The 18,803-nt window shown below is 41.7% G+C and overlaps 2 protein-coding genes across 4 annotated transcripts in view; one reads left to right on the forward strand and one right to left on the reverse strand.

Annotated features, from left to right (window-relative positions):
• Positions 1-4,592: 4,592 nt before the first annotated feature.
• Positions 4,593-6,165, reverse strand: LOC148018974 (uncharacterized). Its single transcript, XM_087701286.1, has 3 exons — positions 5,851-6,165; positions 5,024-5,452; positions 4,593-4,691 (listed from the first exon to the last, which is right to left on the reverse strand). The coding sequence occupies exons 1-3, from the start codon at positions 6,163-6,165 to the stop codon at positions 4,593-4,595; spliced, it is 843 nt and encodes a 280-aa protein (XP_087557412.1).
• Positions 6,166-12,018: 5,853 nt separating this feature from the next.
• Positions 12,019-18,803, forward strand: part of LOC148018975 (Transducin/WD40 repeat-like superfamily protein) — a 186,797-nt gene continuing 180,012 nt past the window's right edge. For 2 of the 3 annotated variants that reach the window (XM_087701481.1, XM_087701482.1), the window contains exon 1: positions 12,019-12,476. In XM_087701481.1, the coding sequence (XP_087557607.1) occupies positions 12,093-12,476 (384 nt within the window). In that variant the 5' untranslated portion in view covers positions 12,019-12,092. The remainder of the gene's footprint in view (positions 12,477-18,803) is intronic. The other variant, XM_087701483.1, reaches the window with a different exon arrangement.

The raw sequence follows: 18,803 nt of genomic DNA on the forward strand, positions 1-18,803 counted from the left end.
CAGTGCAATCCCCACAAAGAACAGCCCTACCACCAACTCCAATAGCCCTACCACCAACCACCTAGCCCACCAACGTGCCCCCAACGACCTTCCTCCCCACCACTACCAACACTCCTCCATGGCAACCACAGACGTCCTTGCCACCCATGCCTTCTGTGCAGGCCAAAGTCTGCTACCTACGACGATGAGTGCCATGGAACTGGCACTCGTCTAGGAGGGGGGTAATGTTAACCGTCAGACGAACAAGGTGGAAAATTTGGAAAAGCTAAAGCAGAAGAAAAAGGCCAAGGAAAAGTGAAATGGAAGAAAAAGGCGCACAAGGAAAAGCGCAAGTCAATACTTTTGTAAAAGAGCACAAGCGCATCATGATTTAATTTAAGGAGCACCGGGCTCTCACCCGTGCAATTTGTAAATGTAGACAGGCGGTGGAAAGGAAGCTAGGAAGATAGAAGGACAATGGGAAAAAGGACCTAGGCCACGGCTGACCATATAAAAAAGGGGATAAGGGAATGACCACCCAAAAGGGATTTAGGATTTTGTATATAAAGTTGAAAAGTGAATGAGAAGCTCATTCTTGTGTGTGGCCAAAAGTGGATCTCCTCTTCTTCTTCTTCTTCTTCTTCTTGCTTGCTTGCTTGAGCTTGTGCTTGAGAGAGGGAGTGTGAGAGTGTGAGGGAGTGAGTGTGTGAGGGTGAGGGACCGGGGAGGAGAAGCTCTCCATCTTCTCCTCTCTTCTTCTCTTCTCTTCTCTTCTCTTCTCTTCTCTTCTCTTCTCTTGCTCACGGTGATGGAGCTTAGAGCGTGGAGCTTGAGGATGGAGCTTGCTTGAAGCTTGCACTTGGATCGTGGAGCTACTAGAGTGCGTGAGAGAGGAGATAACTCGATCGGCATGGAGGTAAGCTCACTACACCCATAGATATGGATGGCGCGTCGACTATGTGAGAGGTAGCTGTTAGTGCTTGGCTTGGAACGCTTGAAACAATAAGCGGTCCGATTGGTAGAGGGATGGTCATGTGAATATAACTAGATCCATAGTGTTTAAACAAGTATATATATATATATATATATATATAAAGAATTATTGTCTATCATGACTCCATGTGATAGGCTCTCAATTTTGAATCTTGAAAAATGCTTAAAATACTCATCTAGATGAATATAAACAAAGTATAATGAAGAAGGAAAAGAAAATCTCATGGAAAAGAAATATTGGCATGTTTAAGAGTTTTGAGTTGAAAAGATAAGTCTTCAAAATAGCATACTAACATTTGCGCAAGTAACGTTATGCCAAGGTCCCCCCGTCCAACATTTTTTTATGTTCATACTCTCATTGTTTCATATACAAATATATTATTAAAAAACATGACCACCATAACCAATAGAATAACATGGCCCATACAAAATGAGGATAACCTTTGGTCTCTTCTGGCACACGATCTCCTACCTTATATATTTCTATAGGGGGACTAAAACCAACCTTCCGAGGCCATGTAAAACGTAAAAGCGACCAACTTCATAGGTTAAAGTGGAAGGTGTAATTAACCCAAGGTCATGGATCTCATTCTTTTTGGCAAGCAACAATGCAACTTTGGAAAAAGGAATGATGATAACTACTCTTGGTTGGTCACTAGGGTAAATGTTATTGTAAAAGGAATAAAGCATTGAATGAATTATTAAGGGCATTGGAAGCCTAGTAATGACACCTCTATTACATGCATCCCATATATTTAATCGATACATTATTCATAAGAATTGTCATGGGCATTAGATGCCCAATAATGATATGTCCATGATATATGCCTCGTATATCTAGTCAATACAATATTGTCTTATGTATAACATATGGTCACATTTCAGAGGCCATAGGGTAGTGTTTTATCTTCCTCGCTTGGCTCATTTATAAGAGGTAAGCCCAAAAAACAAATTAATGTGATGAACCAAAGGTCATAGGTTCCATTTTCAATTAGCGAGGCACATTTGGGAAAAAGGAAATTATGTAAAAGGGTGTATATTATAGGTCTATGTGGTTGAGTCACTAAGATAAATGTTGTTTGGAGAAGGAATAAATGTTGATAGCAATGTTGGGCACCTAGTAATAATGACAAGGTCCATGATATAAGTCCTAGATAATCCATTAATACAATATCATTTCAAGCATGATGCATTGTCGAAATTTAGGTGACACGGGTGGTGTAGTGTGTAGGAGACATGCACTTTTACATGATGTTTTACATGTATGGAGTTTGCTAAGACCCTCTTAGGGACATTGCATAGAAATTGAAACTGCTTGGCTTGGTTAGAGTAAGTGAAAAGGAATAATGTAGAAAGGCTTGTTCTATAGCCCTACCTAGTTGGTCACGAGGGTAAATATTGCTATAAAAAGGACCAAGATGTTCAATCGATTAACAAGGGTGTTGAGTGCCTAATAATGGCCAAAGTCAATGATAAAGTTTGGATAACTAGTGAATATAAATACCATTTATGGGCCATACATATGAAATGTGTAGGAGATGAGCACATTTTGGGGGATATTCCTCAAGCTAGTTAAGTGTTCCCTTAGACCCTATCAGGGGACACTCCATAGAAACTGAAGCTAAGTGTGTAGGTGCATTAAAAAAGTGTAAAGGATCAAGATATTGAGTCAATTGACAAGTGTGTTGGGTGGCTAGTAATGATAAAGTGAGAAAGTCAATGATAAAGTCTGAATAACCAACAAACACAAATATAATTTCACACATAACAAATTATCATGATTCAAGGGCCATAGGGTATGCAATGCGGAGGAGACAAACACATTTGGGAATATTTCTCAAGATTTTGCTCAAACTGGTTATACTCTACCTTGCACAGCTAGGGTAGTGCGAAATGTGTTTGCTGATTACTTTACACATAGGATACCCTTATTTCAACATCAAAAGGAGTTTGGTCCACTAGCTTAAGGCTTAAGGCTTGTGGATGATTAGCCATGGTTTGGGTCTTATCTGTTGTGCTTCACTTTTTGTAATGAACACTAGCATCCCGCACGTGCTTTGTGTGCACAAAACACTAGACCGCTTCATGACAGCTCCACGTGATAGTGCAAAGATGCCGTGAAGCATTAAGCAAAGTTGTCGTGCTACCGCACAATAACTTCACTCAATAATCTATTTCTCCTTTTTCTCTCCCCTTTTTCCCCTCTCCGTTTCTCAATTGTTTCATTTCTCTCTCTCCCTCTCTTTGTGCGTCCCAAATATTTTTCCCTTCCCTCTCTCTTCCCCCCATCTCTCTCTCTCTCTCTCTCTCTCTCTCTCTCTCTCTCTCTCTCTCTCTCTCTCTCTCTCTCTCTCTCTCTCTCTCTCTCTCTCTCTCTCTCTCTCTCTCTCTCTCTCTCTCTCTCTCTCTCTCTCTCTCTCTCTCTCTCTCTCTCAATACAAACAATCTATTCTATGCATAGTCCTTACACGAAGGCAAGAAATCACATGCTTTCTTTGTGTAATAAACCTTCACCCTTACAGGAAGGCAAGAAATCACATGCTTTCTTTGTGTGATACTTAGGAATAGCAATGTTATACTAAAAAATGGATCACAATTGAAATAAAGACCAAGCAACACAAAAGGACTTTCTCTAAGCACAAATCGTTTTTATCTCTAAGTAGGGCATCCATAGGTGAAGTAGAGCTCAACGCCATTATCATTAGCCTCTTTCTACCAGCCATGACATGAAGGGAAGGTATAAGACATCCTACTTTCCATTAGCATCCCACGAAGGCCAAGTTTAAGACATCCTATTTTCTGTCCACACATGCTCAACTATTTCCAAGTATGACAAGTAAATGCCAATGCCAACAAAAAAAAGTACCACTTTAGAGGTTCCTAATAGAAACAAAGCTTCCGCTTCTTTGAGGAATCATTGGTAAAATCGCCATCCTTGAGCAAAACATGCGAAGGAGAAGCAAGGATTAATTCCACAGTTTTTTATGGCAATCGCACGGGGAATGTGATAGTTCTACCTCTCTTTGTAGCACCTACATTTGAACAAAATCTCAACATAAGTATTTAGAACAACTAACAAAGACCATTTCACTCCCAAAATAATAATACCTTGCCAAATACTTGTGAACCATTCAATAGGTATCGACAGATGTTGATGCAGTATCATAAAACAACCAAAATCCTTGAAACCATACTTCGACCAATGCCTCTGTATCTTATCAATGTGAGAGCGTTGAAACCTCTTCATGTGGTCAACCTTATACATATGCACCCCAAAACATTGCATATATCCACAATGTATAACCTCAATAAAAACTGGGAGCTTAATGTCTATATTGACATCATTATGTAAACACTCAATAACTCTTGCAAGTGTCCTTATTATGATATCATTGCTCATTATTGTACACAATGTGCACTATAGCTCCTTAAGATGGGTAATAGCCCCACTCTAGGTAGGCATCTACAAAAGTCGAATAAATATTAAAATATAAAAAATAACTTTTAAAAGAGTATATGCTAATTAAACATTGCATAAAGAGCAATTCATACATATGCCAAATCAATGACCCTACACAATCGACAATAGCTACAGCCTTGCAAAAAAGCAATGCACATCACTACACCTTCCGAAATACATCATTGTACACAATGTCTATGGTCATGTCCCCATCCTTGTTGCCCACAATAGGACTTTCACACAATGTGAAGATTTTACCCTTGAAAATGCAACATACAACTGACCATGCGTAAATATTGGGGCTTTTAGATAAAGCCCAACAATTGGTAGAGTCTACCCTTGCAAGTTGTTGATCATCATAGTAAATGCCAATTGAATGGAAAACTGCCTATGTTTCATAGTAAATGGTAGCTGTGCAACATTGAAAATAAAAGTAATCCTAGGAATAAAAATTGGTTCACCCACATTTTCCCCTATTATTATCTTAGAATCTATCACATTTCTATTGAAGGCCTTACATATCAACTATATACCATTACACAAACCCCTTCCTTGGTTTAGGTTTCCAAGAAGAATAACATATGTATTTACCTTTAGCAATAATAAATGAGGAGGAAATCCACCCCCAAGATCTAATGTGTTCAAATACTCAACAGAGTACAAAAATGAGTCATCTGTCTCTGCAATCAAGTTTGCACGATAATATTGCCTAGCCTCCCATGGCATCAACTGCAATGCATATTCATTGAAAGTAGCCACCTCCGTATTCCATGATGCAAGTATAGCTTGCTCATTGAAATATGTTGTATAGTCACCCACACTGGACACATCACTATATACACTACTCATCAAGGTTTCAATAGAGTGTCCATTTAACACCATGCCAAGTGGAACACACAATTTATCATAGTTTTTGGATATGCCCACTCCATCCCCTATCCCTTGAATCAAACAAATTAACCCATTGTCTACCACATTACTAGATGCTAACACTCGCATATTCCTAGACAGCCTTAACACCTTCACATATAAAGCCACAAATCTAAGTAACACAGTGCAGCATTAACAATATCCTCATGTGTTCCCTTCACCACAACTGGCAAGTTTTACCTAAAATCCCCTCCAAATAAAACAATATTTCCACCAAATGGCATATCACAGTTCATAACATCTCTCAAAGTTTTATCAATTACTATAAAGGCATATTGATGGGTCATAGGAGCCTCATCCCATAAAATAAGGCTCGATTGTCTCAACAACTAAGCAAGGTCGCTTTGAACAAGAATGTTACAAGTGGATCGACTATTCAAGTTTACTAGGATTTTAAACCATGTGTGAGTTGTATGAGCATCCAATAAGAGAACGGCATCAATGCTACACGACGCTGCTGCCAACATTATACGACCACCACTGCGCACCCTCACAAGCAAGCAGTTATACATGAAAGTCTTTCTTGACCCATCGAGGAAATCCAATAAGAATACACCCTCAATATTTGCATCAGCATCATCAATAATTGTACCAAAGGCAATTCTCTCCCCGTCATTCAACATTACCTCCATAAATTCAGAAACGCTACACTGTTTCGATGCGTTGTATGCATAGTCATCTTGCAAAAGGGGGTTATCACGCAGTTGAGAGTCTGACTGATGAGGTTGTGGCAACCCATCAAAATCACAGAGTCTTCGCCGCCCTGTATGGAGTAAAAGGTCTTGGAGATGTAACAAAGCCATGTTAGACGCCTCATGCTATAGAATGCCAAGAGAGGTATACAAGTGTTGTAGTTGCAATCTATACATGAATTCCTCTACAATTGGCACCAAAAATCTTTACCATGACTGGCCAACCCTTTGTGGCTCACAAAATACCAAAATTATAACAAAAAAAAATACAAAGTTGAGCACCAGTTTACCGAAGGCAACTACTTTCAAGCACATAACATACTCATCATCACTCTCCAACATACCCCTTGCAACGCAAGCATCCCTAAAAGAATCATAGACCACATTGTCAACAATATGCATATCTTCAAAAGAAGTACACTCTTGACACCCTATTAAAAAAGCATGCAGAAATAATAAAGCTCACCATAGGTAGGTGCCACAAAATACATATGACCACATGTATTCTTACGCTTCCTCTTTATCCACATCTTATATCATGCATTCCACATCCAATATATTGGAAAGTCTTGATAGTGGACAATTGTAGTCTCCAAATGAATGTGATTACATACAAACCATTTAGTAAGAGTATTTTTCTCAATGTCTTCATTTTGCACAACACTCGATATATTATTTGCATCTCAAAACACCACATAGTTCTCACCTGGCAAGTGCACCTGCAACTGCTATATATCAGGCTTTTTATTTTGCAATGGATAATCATAGATCCGTCAACATGCCTCGGAGGCAAAAACATATCATGCATCCAAATAACTCTAGATCTCGTCCACCTCATAAACATTACCACCATTTTGTACTAAATCGACCCTAGTAGAAAACTTGGTCGTTGGATGGTCATGCCCCTTATATATATACTTATACAAATACTTAACAATCACCACTATTGAGCACACCTCCACATTTATGTGTGCATTATACTTCTTACTCAATAAAGAATTATACGGAACAACCCACTAATTACCAATAACATTACCATTTATGATCACCGTATTTCCATAATCTCGCCTTTCTATAGATATGATGGCTAGAACTATCAACCATTGTCATGTCCACTAATTTTCGAGGGTAGTCTTTAGTACATTTACCCTTTTTCCACGCAAGGACTCTTGGGGTTCAATTGTTTGCAAGGGCCATGAATGTTGCATTTTGAAATTGTCTCAAATAAGACTAGAAACTTAACTCTATCACGCAACTTAGCACAAACCATTCTATCATAGTGACATACTTTAGAAGGTTTAAAAGAATTCTCTAAAATTAGCAAAGTATGAGAATGTGGTAGTCCCCTTTTTTAGAATTCAATCACAATAACATAGCCTACAACCTTTTGAAAGTGGTCAAGTCACAACATCAGCAAAATCAAGAGAGAGACAAAGGGAAGAATGGACTATTAAAATGGCTTTAAAATAGTTTTATAATTTGCAAGAGTTAAACAATGTGCTTGAAAATGGGGATTTTCCTTAAAAACTCATTTTAGATGTCATGCAAAGACTACATATATCAAGCAAACGATGGTGATGAGCCTACGCGGGGATTTATTTGCGTTAACATTGCAGAAAATCTATTAGGATAATCTTTCAAATAAGTAAGTTGCACATCAGGAGCAATGTTCTCTTGTGTCACCAAGTTCTAATTCTTGTGGGCAATTAACTCACGCATTCCATACTCTATACGGGTTGTATTATTAATAATGTCTTTCAGCTTCTCTTTTTGATCATCCGAAGACCCAACATGTAGACACGAATTTTTCTGGATGTGTTCATAAATGTCACCTATATAACTCCTAATCTCCTCTAACTCGCCTTGCATTGTTACTCCATCAACAAGGTTACATTCGTATACTTCACTTCCAATATTCTCTCGATGCTATGCAAACAATCACCAATGTTCTCACCAAGAGAAATCAAAGCTTTTTTTATGCCGAGACAATGTCTTCACTTGCTTTTCAATCCCATCGAAGAGATGAATGGCCCTTAAGAAACCACCAAAACTATTGTGCCCTCTAATATGCTTAAGCATGTGATGAATTGCCTTCTTCCTTATGGCCTATTTCATTTTGTGCACAACATTTTCTACGAACACATTCTTGTTTGTTGCAGAAGCCTCCATATTGGATAAAAAGCATATGTTAACCTTGAGAGATATACAAACCATTCTCTCTTTCTCCTGCCTAACTAACTAGCTCACTAAGTAACTAACATAACCAACATAATGAACCTACTCTATCTCACTAAGGAGGGGTGAGAAGGGAGAGAAAGACAAGTAGGAAGAGAGAGAGAGAGAGAGGAAGAAGAGAGAGAGAGAGAGAGAGAGAGAGAGAGAGAGAGAGAGAGAGAGAGAGAGAGAGAGAGGAAGAAGAGAGAGAAAGAGAGAGAGAGAGAATAATAAGAAAAAAAAAAGAAAAAGAAAGAGAAGGAGAAGAAAAAGACAAAGAGGAGGGGAGAGAGAGGGAGAGGTGAGAGAAGAGGAAGAGGAAGAAGAAGTACGTGCTAACCATTCTCTCTCTCTCTCTCTCTCTCTCTTTCTCTCTCTACCTAACTAACCAACTAACTTACTAACATAACTAATCTTCCAACTAACTAACTAACTAACCTACACACACACACACACACACTCTCTCTCTCTCTCTACCTAATCAACCAACTAATGTAACCAACATAAGATAACCAACCTACTAACATGCCAACAAACCCAATCGACACTTACATAAACAAAACACACACACACACACACATACAAAACCAACAATAAATAAACAAAAAAATAGAACAAAACAAAATTACAACCATAGAGAGAGAGAGAGAGAGAGAGAGAGAGAGAGAGAGAGAGAGAGAGAGAGAGAGAGAGAGAGAGAGAGAGATCACTAACTTTGATAATAGCTGTCAAAATTTGCAAACAAAAACAATCCTCACAAGCAAAACCCATCAACCTACAAACACATAACCAAAACATCAATAAATTAAACCGTACCAAACAACAAACTAAAGATTAAAAAAAGTCAAATATTAACAAATAAATCAATATAAATTAATAACAAATCTCACCCACACTCTCTCTCCCTCCCTAACCAACCCCTCTTCCTCTCTCCAATAAACCTCTCTCTCTCCAACCAACCTACCCCCTTCTCTCACCACCTCTCAGACATACACACACATACACACTCTCCCTCTCTCCCCACCACACACACACACTCTCTCTCTTACACCTCACACATACTCTCTCCCACTCGCTCACACACACACACACAGAGTCTCTCTCTCCACCTCTCTCACTCTCCCTCCATCTCTCTCCACCTCCCTCTCTCTCACATACTCGCTCTCTCCCACTCACTCTCGTACACACACACACACACATACATCCTCTCTCATTCATACACACACACATACACCCTCTCTCTCTCTCTCTCTCTCTCTCTCTCTCTCTCTCTCTCTCACCTCACCCACACATTCTCTCTTGGCAGCTCTTGTGTGGCCCACGATAATCCTCTCTCTCTCTCTCTTTCTCTCTCTCTCGGGTGGCTAGGGTAGTGATCTTAGTGGTGACCTCGGTAGTGACTTTGGCGGTGGTGGCGACAGGCCAAACGACGACCCTTATAGCCCTAAAACCTTGCTGCCCTATGAGGACGGCCCTAGGTGGCTCCTATGGGCAGATCACACGCTCTTGGGCCGGTGGCCCTGCCACCGTATGATGGCACCTAGCTCGACCATGATGCTCGATGATGATGGCTCGACACCAACAATGATGGTGGCTCCTAGGCAGCTCGATGGCCTTGTAGCAACCCTGCATGGCCCTCCTCGACAAAGGTGCACATCTTTCTCCCCACTCACTCAACTCAAAGCATGCTGGCTCACAAGTGGGCTCGTGGATGGCTCCTAGGTGGACCACAAGTGGCGGAGAGAGAGAGAGAGAGAGAGAGAGAGGGAGGGAGGGAGGGAGGTGTGCTACTGCTATTATCCTCCCTATGCAATTGCTGCTGCTACTCTCGTGCTCCCTTGCTGCTACTAACAGAGAGAGAGAGGGAGATGATAAGAGCATACACACTCACTAATCCACCCTCTATCTCTCTCTCTCCAACTAACCTACCTGCTCTCTCTCTCTCTATAATGAACCTCTCTCCCTCTCCCTCTCTAACCTCTCATCGCCCCCCTCTCTCCCTCTCACAAACCCATTTGCCTACAAATACACAACCAAAACACCAATAAATTAAATTGTACCATCAATAAACTAAATATTAAATAAAGCAATATATCAAATATTTACAAATAAATTAAATTTAATAAATATCAAACCTCGCCCATACACACACACACGTACTCAATCTTGCTAACCAATCCCTCTCCCTCCAACCCACCTACCTCTCCCTCTCCCTCTCTCTCTAACCTCTCACCACCTCCCACACACACACACTCCCTCTCTCTCTCTTATCAAGCTCCCCCTTTCTCTCCACCTCTCACACACACTCTCACTAACCCTCTCTCTCTTTCTCCAACTTACCTACCCTCTCTCCCTCTCCCTCTCTAACCTCGCCAACCAACCCCTCTCCTTCTTACCACCTCTCAGACACACTCTCCCTCCCTCCCTCCCTCTCTCTCTTACCAATCCCCCTCTCTCTATCCACCTCACATACACTCTCTCACTAACCCCTCCCTCTCTCTCTCTCTAACCTCTCACCACCCCCTCTCTCACACACCCACACACACTCTCCCCCTCTCTCACCTCACTCACACTAACACACACTCCATCTCTCTCTCACTACCTCTCCCTCTCTGCCTCTTCCTCTCTCACCTACACACACACACACACACACACACACACACACACTCTTGGGCGGCTAGGGTGGTGACCCCTGCGGCCATGTGGCCTTGTTGCCCTACAATGATGGACCTAGGCGGGTCCTAGGGGATTAATGGTAGCTCTTGGGTGGGCCGACGATAGCTCCTGCTCTATGGCTCTACGACGGCCCATGTGGCTTGACCACGACGCCCAACGATAATGGCAACCTGACCAAACCTGATGGCGGCCTTGCCAGTGGCCTTGATGGTGGCTAGGCAGCCCAATGGCCTTGCGATGACCCTGCGCATCCTTGCTGCCCAATGAAGGTGCACGACTTCCTCCGCCTGCTCAGCTAGAGAGAGAGAGAGAGAGAGAGAGAGAGAGAGAGAGAGAGAGAGGAAAGAGTCGGCCAAGAGAGAGCAACCATGAGCTGCATTTCCACCACTTGTCACTTTCCACCTTTCTTAATTCAAAATTGCTTCGGTTTGGGAGGTCTTTCATGCTTGAGCACCTCCCGAACTTGCAGGTACAAGTGTTGGGTGGGGGAGATCCCTAACCCAAATCCACTCATTGTTGCGGAGAAAATATGGGACCAATCATAGCAAAACAAATTGGCACGACGCTCTTGCATTTTTCACTCTCAATTAGGTTGGTTACACACCAAATGACAGATGCCCATTTTGTAAGCTTTAATCAATCAAAGCACTTATTTAAGGGTTGGGCATTCGCAATCCTTTACACATTGGAGAGGACGTGAACTATTGTTTACTTGTTAAACAAGTGAACTCCTTGCCCACTTTTGAATGGGGAGTCTCCTCTACTCACTTTGTAAAGTGGTGGACCAAGGTGCACTTTTTGCATTTGCAACCAATTAAAGATTTATAATTTTTTAATTTTTTATTTTTTTACAAACTATGTCTATTTGATATGTAAAGGTATGACGCTCCTGTTAGCGCCCAATTTCAAAAAATGCATGCCCACACTCTAGATAGGGCTTGGCCACCATCACTTGGTTTGTAACCAGCCTTAGTTCATCCGAACCAAGCCTTGGCCTCAGACCCTCTCAACGGACACTCCATAGAATCCGAAACATAAAACAAATGTAAAAGTAACTTTCGGAGGTTAGATAGAGCGAGAGAGCTGATGAGGTTAGAGCGAGGGGATGTAGGTTCGCAGGTTCGAATCCTGCATCGAGCGTCGGGACGATGCCACCACGGCGAGAAAAGGCCAGCACTGACCGTCAGCAAAAGCAAAAGACCAGCGCTCGTCGTCGGCCATCGCATCAGCAGTCCTCTGTGCAGGTAATTCACGTAAATGCTCTCATACGAGCTCGAGAAAACGAAGCAGACGACGAAACTGCAGACGTAGATGACGCCGGAGACAGAGATGAATACCCGGAGGGAGTCGAAGAAGAAGAAGAAGGGGAAGGGGGAGGAGAAGAAGAAGAAGAAGGAGAAGAAGAGGACGAAGACGCTTCCGCCCCTGCTTTTTGTACGCCTTTGATTGGAAGCCCCGCCTACCCTGATGCTGTCAAGTGGTCCGACGACAACCTCCTTGCCGTTGCCACCTCTAACATCGTCACTATTCTCGTAAGCTCTGTGGAATCCTGTTACCCTATCTTTAAAGAAGAAGAAATAGGGGGATAAAATACATTATACCATCTCTCCAAAGGGAAAGAGTAAGAAAAAGAGAAGAACGAAAAAATGAAATATTGTGCTTTGGATGGCTTCCTTTGCACACCGTTCTGCTGGTTTTCTTTTCAACTATTTACTGTAACAGGTAGATGAATCACTCGAAGGCACTAACAAGCAGCATGTCCAAATGATGGAGCTTGATGTGTCTAATGGTAGATATTACAGTCCTTTACGTTCTGTTAATATAGCTTTTCCAATCCGATAGTCCTAAGCCCTTAAGTCATTGTTTAGAGAATGGAAAGTGTGGATTCATCGTTGCTGATACAAGGATGATTCTTTATAAAACCAAGCTTACATTAGATGATTGATTTGAGAGAGAAATGAAAAAGAAAAAGAGAATAGAAATGCAGAATGTGTTGCTGTGAATGCAAAGACAAACAAGCATTTGGACTTGGTGGAATTTCATCAACTTAGTGTAAGAATTTACATAGTGCACAATAAATATCAATTGAGTAAAGAATAGAGAGTACGCAATGAATTAGAGAAGAACTAAGATATACTTAATTGCAAACAAGGCGATGCAATGATGGCCTTCTCCACTTGTGGGCTTTCTCTTGAAGCTTAGATAGCGATCTAGCTAGATTCTAGGTGAAGATCTTAAGGCTAGTTGAATGAACTTTGATTGGGTGAAAGATAGATAGATAGATCATGGTTTTGAGAGAGTTTCTTTTTTACACTCCATGAAAGTAGTTAGGTCTGCTTGATTGACATGCCATAGTATTAACCTTTGCTTATTGATGAGGGAATATTCCTTTTACTATGTGCCTAGAGGTGTTACCTCAGAATCCTTGCTAGGGTCCCCTATAACCAAGGGTTCCTTTCCTTGGCCCTTGGAATTGAAAATAGGGCTCTCTAATAACTATCACACCTCGCAGCTCGATGCATGTGTTTTAAGTTCCTACTTGCTTAACTACTTTATCTAACCTAAAGACTAGACCTAGAAAGGTTACCTTTTTACTATCCATTCACATAGATCTCATTTGATACACAAGTTAAGGTCCAATAAATGTTCCAGCTCACATATGGCTTATTCTCATGATGGGGGCTTTACAACTTTGAGCATCATGGATCATCGATGGTATCTTATGAGGGTGGGTTATTGAGCATATCTCGCACCCTCAATAGAGAGTACACAATTAATTCAAGAAAAACTAAGATGTATTTACTTGCAAACAAAGTGACACAATGATGGCGCTGTCCGCTTGTATGCTTTCTCTTTGAAGCTTAGATGGTGATCTAGATAGATTCTGGGTAAAGATTTTAAGGCTAGCTAAACGAACTCAGATCGTGTGAAAGATAGATAGATCATGGTTTCTAGGGGGTCTTCTTTTTATAGCCCATGAAAGTGGTCAGGTCAGATTCCTGCTAGGGGGCCAATGGGACCCCTCAATCAAGGATTTCTTTTCTTGGCCCCTAGGACCCAAAAGAGGAGTCTCCAATAACTCGCACATCTCGCAACTCAATGTATGTGCTTCAACTTCCTACTTACTTAACTACTCTATCTAACCTAAAGGCTAGACCTAGAAAGGTCGCCTTTTTGCCATACGGTCACATAGACTCATCTGACATACAAGTTAAGATTTAATCAACAAATGTTCGAGCTCACACATGGCTTCTTCTCATGATGGGGGCTTTATAACTTTGAGCACCATGGATCATTGATGGCATCTTATGCGGGTTAAGTCTCTGAAAATGAACTCAAAGTAGATCCTTTGTAAAAGGCTTGGGTCAAGATATTTGCTTCATTCTCTTTTTTTGGACACTAGATCAACTCTATCCCATTCTAAATTATGCATATAGTTCTATATTGAATCTTTATATATTTGGTGTACACTTGAAACATTGTATTTTTGAAAATGGCAATGTAACTTTGGTTGTTATTGTTGAGCTAAAAATGCATTACAATCCGAGTAGCTCTTTAAAACAGCCCCAAAATGTAAAGTACAAAAAGTCTCATTAAAATGGTGTGCAATCCTAGAGAGTTTGTGTTTCCTAAGCAAAACCTTAGTTTGGGAGGATCCTTCTATATCTATAAATAGCCAATCCATGTCTTGTAGGTTTCGGCCATAACCCCTCTCCCATTGATTGTCCAGCTCCCAACGACTGCTACTACAATGGTGTATACCTGTCGCCTAGTCTCCCACAATTGTCGGGATCAGTTGCTATCATTTTCAGGTGGTTACATTGCTATGTTTACCAGTTCTAGTCCCAAAGATTGGTATGCTCTGATTTTTAGTGTGTTGTCTTCCATTTCTGGCATTGGTCTAATTTGCATTTGCATCTACAACATGTCACTTTTGTGTTTTTAGCACTTTTCTTCATCAGCCTCTACTCTAACTAGTGGTTATTACACTCGGGATCCATTTTTGGTAGATGAGACATCACTACCTCCCTGAGCTTGGTTCCATGAGTGCTAGTGGTTGTTGGGCAACTTTGCCCTTGAGCATTTTGTACATTTTCTCATTCATTTACAACATTGATTCATTCCCTTTAAAGTTCTGTTTCCTTTTTTATTTGTGTTTCAGTTTTTTTTTTTTTTTTGTTTGTGTTTTGCATCTTGTGTTTTGCATTTAGGGTTTGCGTTTATTGCATTGCTGTTTGAGTTATTGTGTTTTAGTCGTGTTTCTATATTCTATGTTTTCTCTGTGCAAACCCTAGCATATCTTCATAATTACATCTTAGCACAATTTGCTCTTCATCTTGCGCTTCCATGTGCCATAGCATCCTTCTTAATCGTATGGCTTCACATATAGCAAAATAATTTGGCATATATTCTGCCTTGGGAGAAGACAATGCCATTGTTCATTGCTTCTTGCTAATCCAAGAGAAAATTCTTGAACCCAAAGAAAAATAATAACCAACTCGATTATCCCATTTTTGATCAAATCACACATATAGTTCTATTGAATCTCTATATGTTTGGTGTGCACATGGAACATTGTATTTTTGGCAATGATGATACAACTTTGGTTATTATTGTTGAGCTAACACATGCTTTATAGCCGATTTGCATTTTTAAACAGCCCCAAAACACGCTTAATTAATGAAAAATGCAAATTTGGTATACGGTTCGAGAGAGTTTCAGTGGTTTCCCAAAACCCTAATTTTTTGGGACACCCTTCACCTCATCCTTTTGTGTAGGTTTCTCACTCTACCGTGCAGATTTCAACCATCAACCACCTCTTAAGAGTTAGCTCCTTGCCACGTCAACAGTGCCACGTGGTAGCAGTTGGACTGTCCTCGTCTGTAGTCGGCTGCATTTTGCCTATTTTGGCATTTTATGAGGCATTCTTTTCAGCATTTTAAAGGCTGAGTTTCTAGCAGTTATGATCACTTGTATCTGATAGATTTTAGCTTGTTGGTGATGGAGACAGCACTCGGGCTGATGGAGATCAAGGTCCTTAAGGTAGAGACATACGCAAATATTCTCTCTGCACCCGTGTATAATTCTGCATTTTTATATAACATTCTTCACTGCAGATTTTTTGCGTTTCACTCTCTTTTTCTCTCTCTTCTCTCTCCGTTCACTCTTTGTTATGGTCATTCGCTTCTGCATTGCTTCACTTCGACATGGTATCATAGCATTGAAGCACTAACCTGGGGTGGATCTAACTGAAGAGGAGTTTTTAGTGTGACACAAGGTTGCGTTTTCAGCGTTTAAGTGTGAGCAGGTGGGCTGTGCATTAGAACAAGGCTGAGGTGAGTGTGGGCGTGCGAAAAAAAAGAAGATTTGCTAAAGCTACTGTCTTTTTTTGTTGTTAGAGAAGGAAGAAGGCTATGTTTTTGCCTTCAAGTGCAGATTTTACATTTTCATGGTCTTTGGTGATTCAAGAAGGTACGAGACGCAGAGACAATAGCCCTAGCAGGCTGCCTTTACATAGTTAGAGGGGGTTTCTTTTGCATTTGTGTAGGCATTGCAGGTGAAGATGTCTACTGAGACTGATATGGAGTTCCAGGCGATCATGGACCGGAAGGTCCCTGTCTTACCGGCTCTTCCATCAGATCAAGTCATGATTTGGCGGAGCATGTGATGGAGATCAACTGGCCCTCGGTGAGAGATGAGTCTAAACTCTCTTCCAGTGCTTGTGTGGAGTTGACCAAAGCCCAGTCTCATTGGGACAAACTAAATGCTAGGATTCGTTTTTTTCTTTGTCTTGTACAACAGCCGTGATAGCCCATATAGAGTACTTGATGGTGGCTCGATGGATATGGGTGGAACTTGACTAGATGTACAACCGGATGACCCTTATGAAGAGGGTTTCTTTGGAGGTGCAGGTGCAGACCTTGTCCGTAAATAAGTCTTCTTGGATTAGGGAATACATCAACAAGCTTCGGCAGCTTTAGATGCAGGTTCAAAATGTGGGGAAGCCCATTTCCTTTGAAGACATGGCGATCACTTTATTGTCCTAGTTGCTGCCACCATTTGGTACCTTTTATTCCGCTCTTATTGCTTTGGGGCGGGAGTGGACTCTTCGATGGGAAGAGTTGGTTCCTGTGGTCTTGGACCAAGAGGAACAATTGAAGGGACATTATACTTCCAAATCGGAGGCATTGGTCGGTCAAGCCTCTCAGAAGAAGGGGAAGGGCCAAAAGAAGAAGAAGGAGGACGACAAATTCAAGTAGGAGAAAGAGAAAGAATCAACATGCCATATTTGTGGTAAGACCGGCCATTGGAAGAAGGATTGCCTCGACAAGGACAAGAAGAAGGACACGAAGGATTATGGAGCGGTGGTTGCATCCTCATCAACTGTTTTTCTACACTTAGCGGTCATTGAGAACCCCACATCGAAGACTTCTGATGTTGTGGTGACAGCTTCCCAGGCTCGAGAGTGAATCATGGACAGTGGTGTCTCACGGCACATGACTCCTTCAATGGTAGGTGTTACCCATTTGCGACCATTGCGTGGGCAGATACTCATAGGAGATCTCTTCTGTGCCTATTGCTGCACGGGGTGAGATGCAGCTGATTCCAAATGGACGTGGTGGTACCCACACTTTCGAGGTGTTGCATGTGCCAGGTTTAGTGTATCATTTACTTTTGGTACATAAGATTTGTTCTCTTGGTCTCTTGGTGGAGTTTGATAGTGATGCTGTTCGTGTTCTTGATTGTGGATCGAGGAAGGTTCTCTATTCAAGGTATGAGGAGAATGACATCTACAAATTGAAGTCTTCTTCCGCTCTTACTTCTCTTTTTCTTACCTCTCAGACATAGTCCGAGCTATGGCATGCTCGGTTTGGCCACCTAAACTATGAATTCCTTTGGAAGGCGTCACATGGATCGCTTGTTCGAGGTTTGGCAGACATAGTGGTGAGCCAGCAGCCATGTGTCTCCTGCATTCGTGGGAAGTAGCATAGGGATGCAATTCCCAACAAAGCTTTGAGGGCGGTCTACTTCATCTATGGAGCTTGTATCTATGGATCTTTGTGGCCCAATGAAGAATGAGTCCCTGAAGGGTAGCTTGTACTTCATGTTGATTGTAGATGACTATAGCAGGATGACATGGGCCTACTTGACGTTGAAGTCGGAGGCTTTCTCCCACTTCAAGGATTGGCTTCTCTTTGAGGAGAACCGATTGGGCCGGAGATAAGGGTGGTGAATTTGTTTCTAATGAGTTTGCTTGTTTTTGTGCAGATAGGGGCATTCACCAGGAGTTTGCGAATACCAACACTCCTCAAGAGAATGGCATTTTGGAGTGGAAGAACCGAAGTGTGATCGAGATGGTGCGCACCATGATGGAGCATCCACAGACACCTCAGTTTCTGTGGGCAGAGCTAGTGGCTACGACAGTTCACATCCTCATGTTGGGAATAAAGGCCTTGTGCCTTTTAAATGTGCTCGGGTGTGAACACACCCTTAGCACTTGTACTTACACATATATATCTATCTAAAAACCTAAAGGTACACTATCGTCATTGTACATGAAAACGTGTTCACCCTCTACTTTGCTCTCTCTTATTCTCTGTCTCTCACTGCGCGTAGGACAATCTGTCTCGATTTCCATGCCTAACCAGTCCCTACAAACTGGTATCAGAGCGTAAGGTGCTGCAGATGATCTTCAGGCTGAGGCAGAAAACCAGTGCGCTGTCGAGACAGCTCAAAGGCGAGCAGGAGAGTCGCAGGCGTGAGCTGCAGGCATCATATCGCTAGTCACAGGCGACAGGGCCAGGCTCCAGCGAGGAGAGTGTGGCGGACTGGCAACCAGCTGACGAGCGTCTCCAGCA

The sequence above is a fragment of the Lygodium microphyllum genome, chromosome 20 (assembly GCF_053477565.2).
Source record: "Lygodium microphyllum isolate KBCC chromosome 20, Lygodium_microphyllum_v1.1.10, whole genome shotgun sequence".
Lineage (NCBI taxonomy): Eukaryota > Viridiplantae > Streptophyta > Polypodiopsida > Schizaeales > Lygodiaceae > Lygodium > Lygodium microphyllum.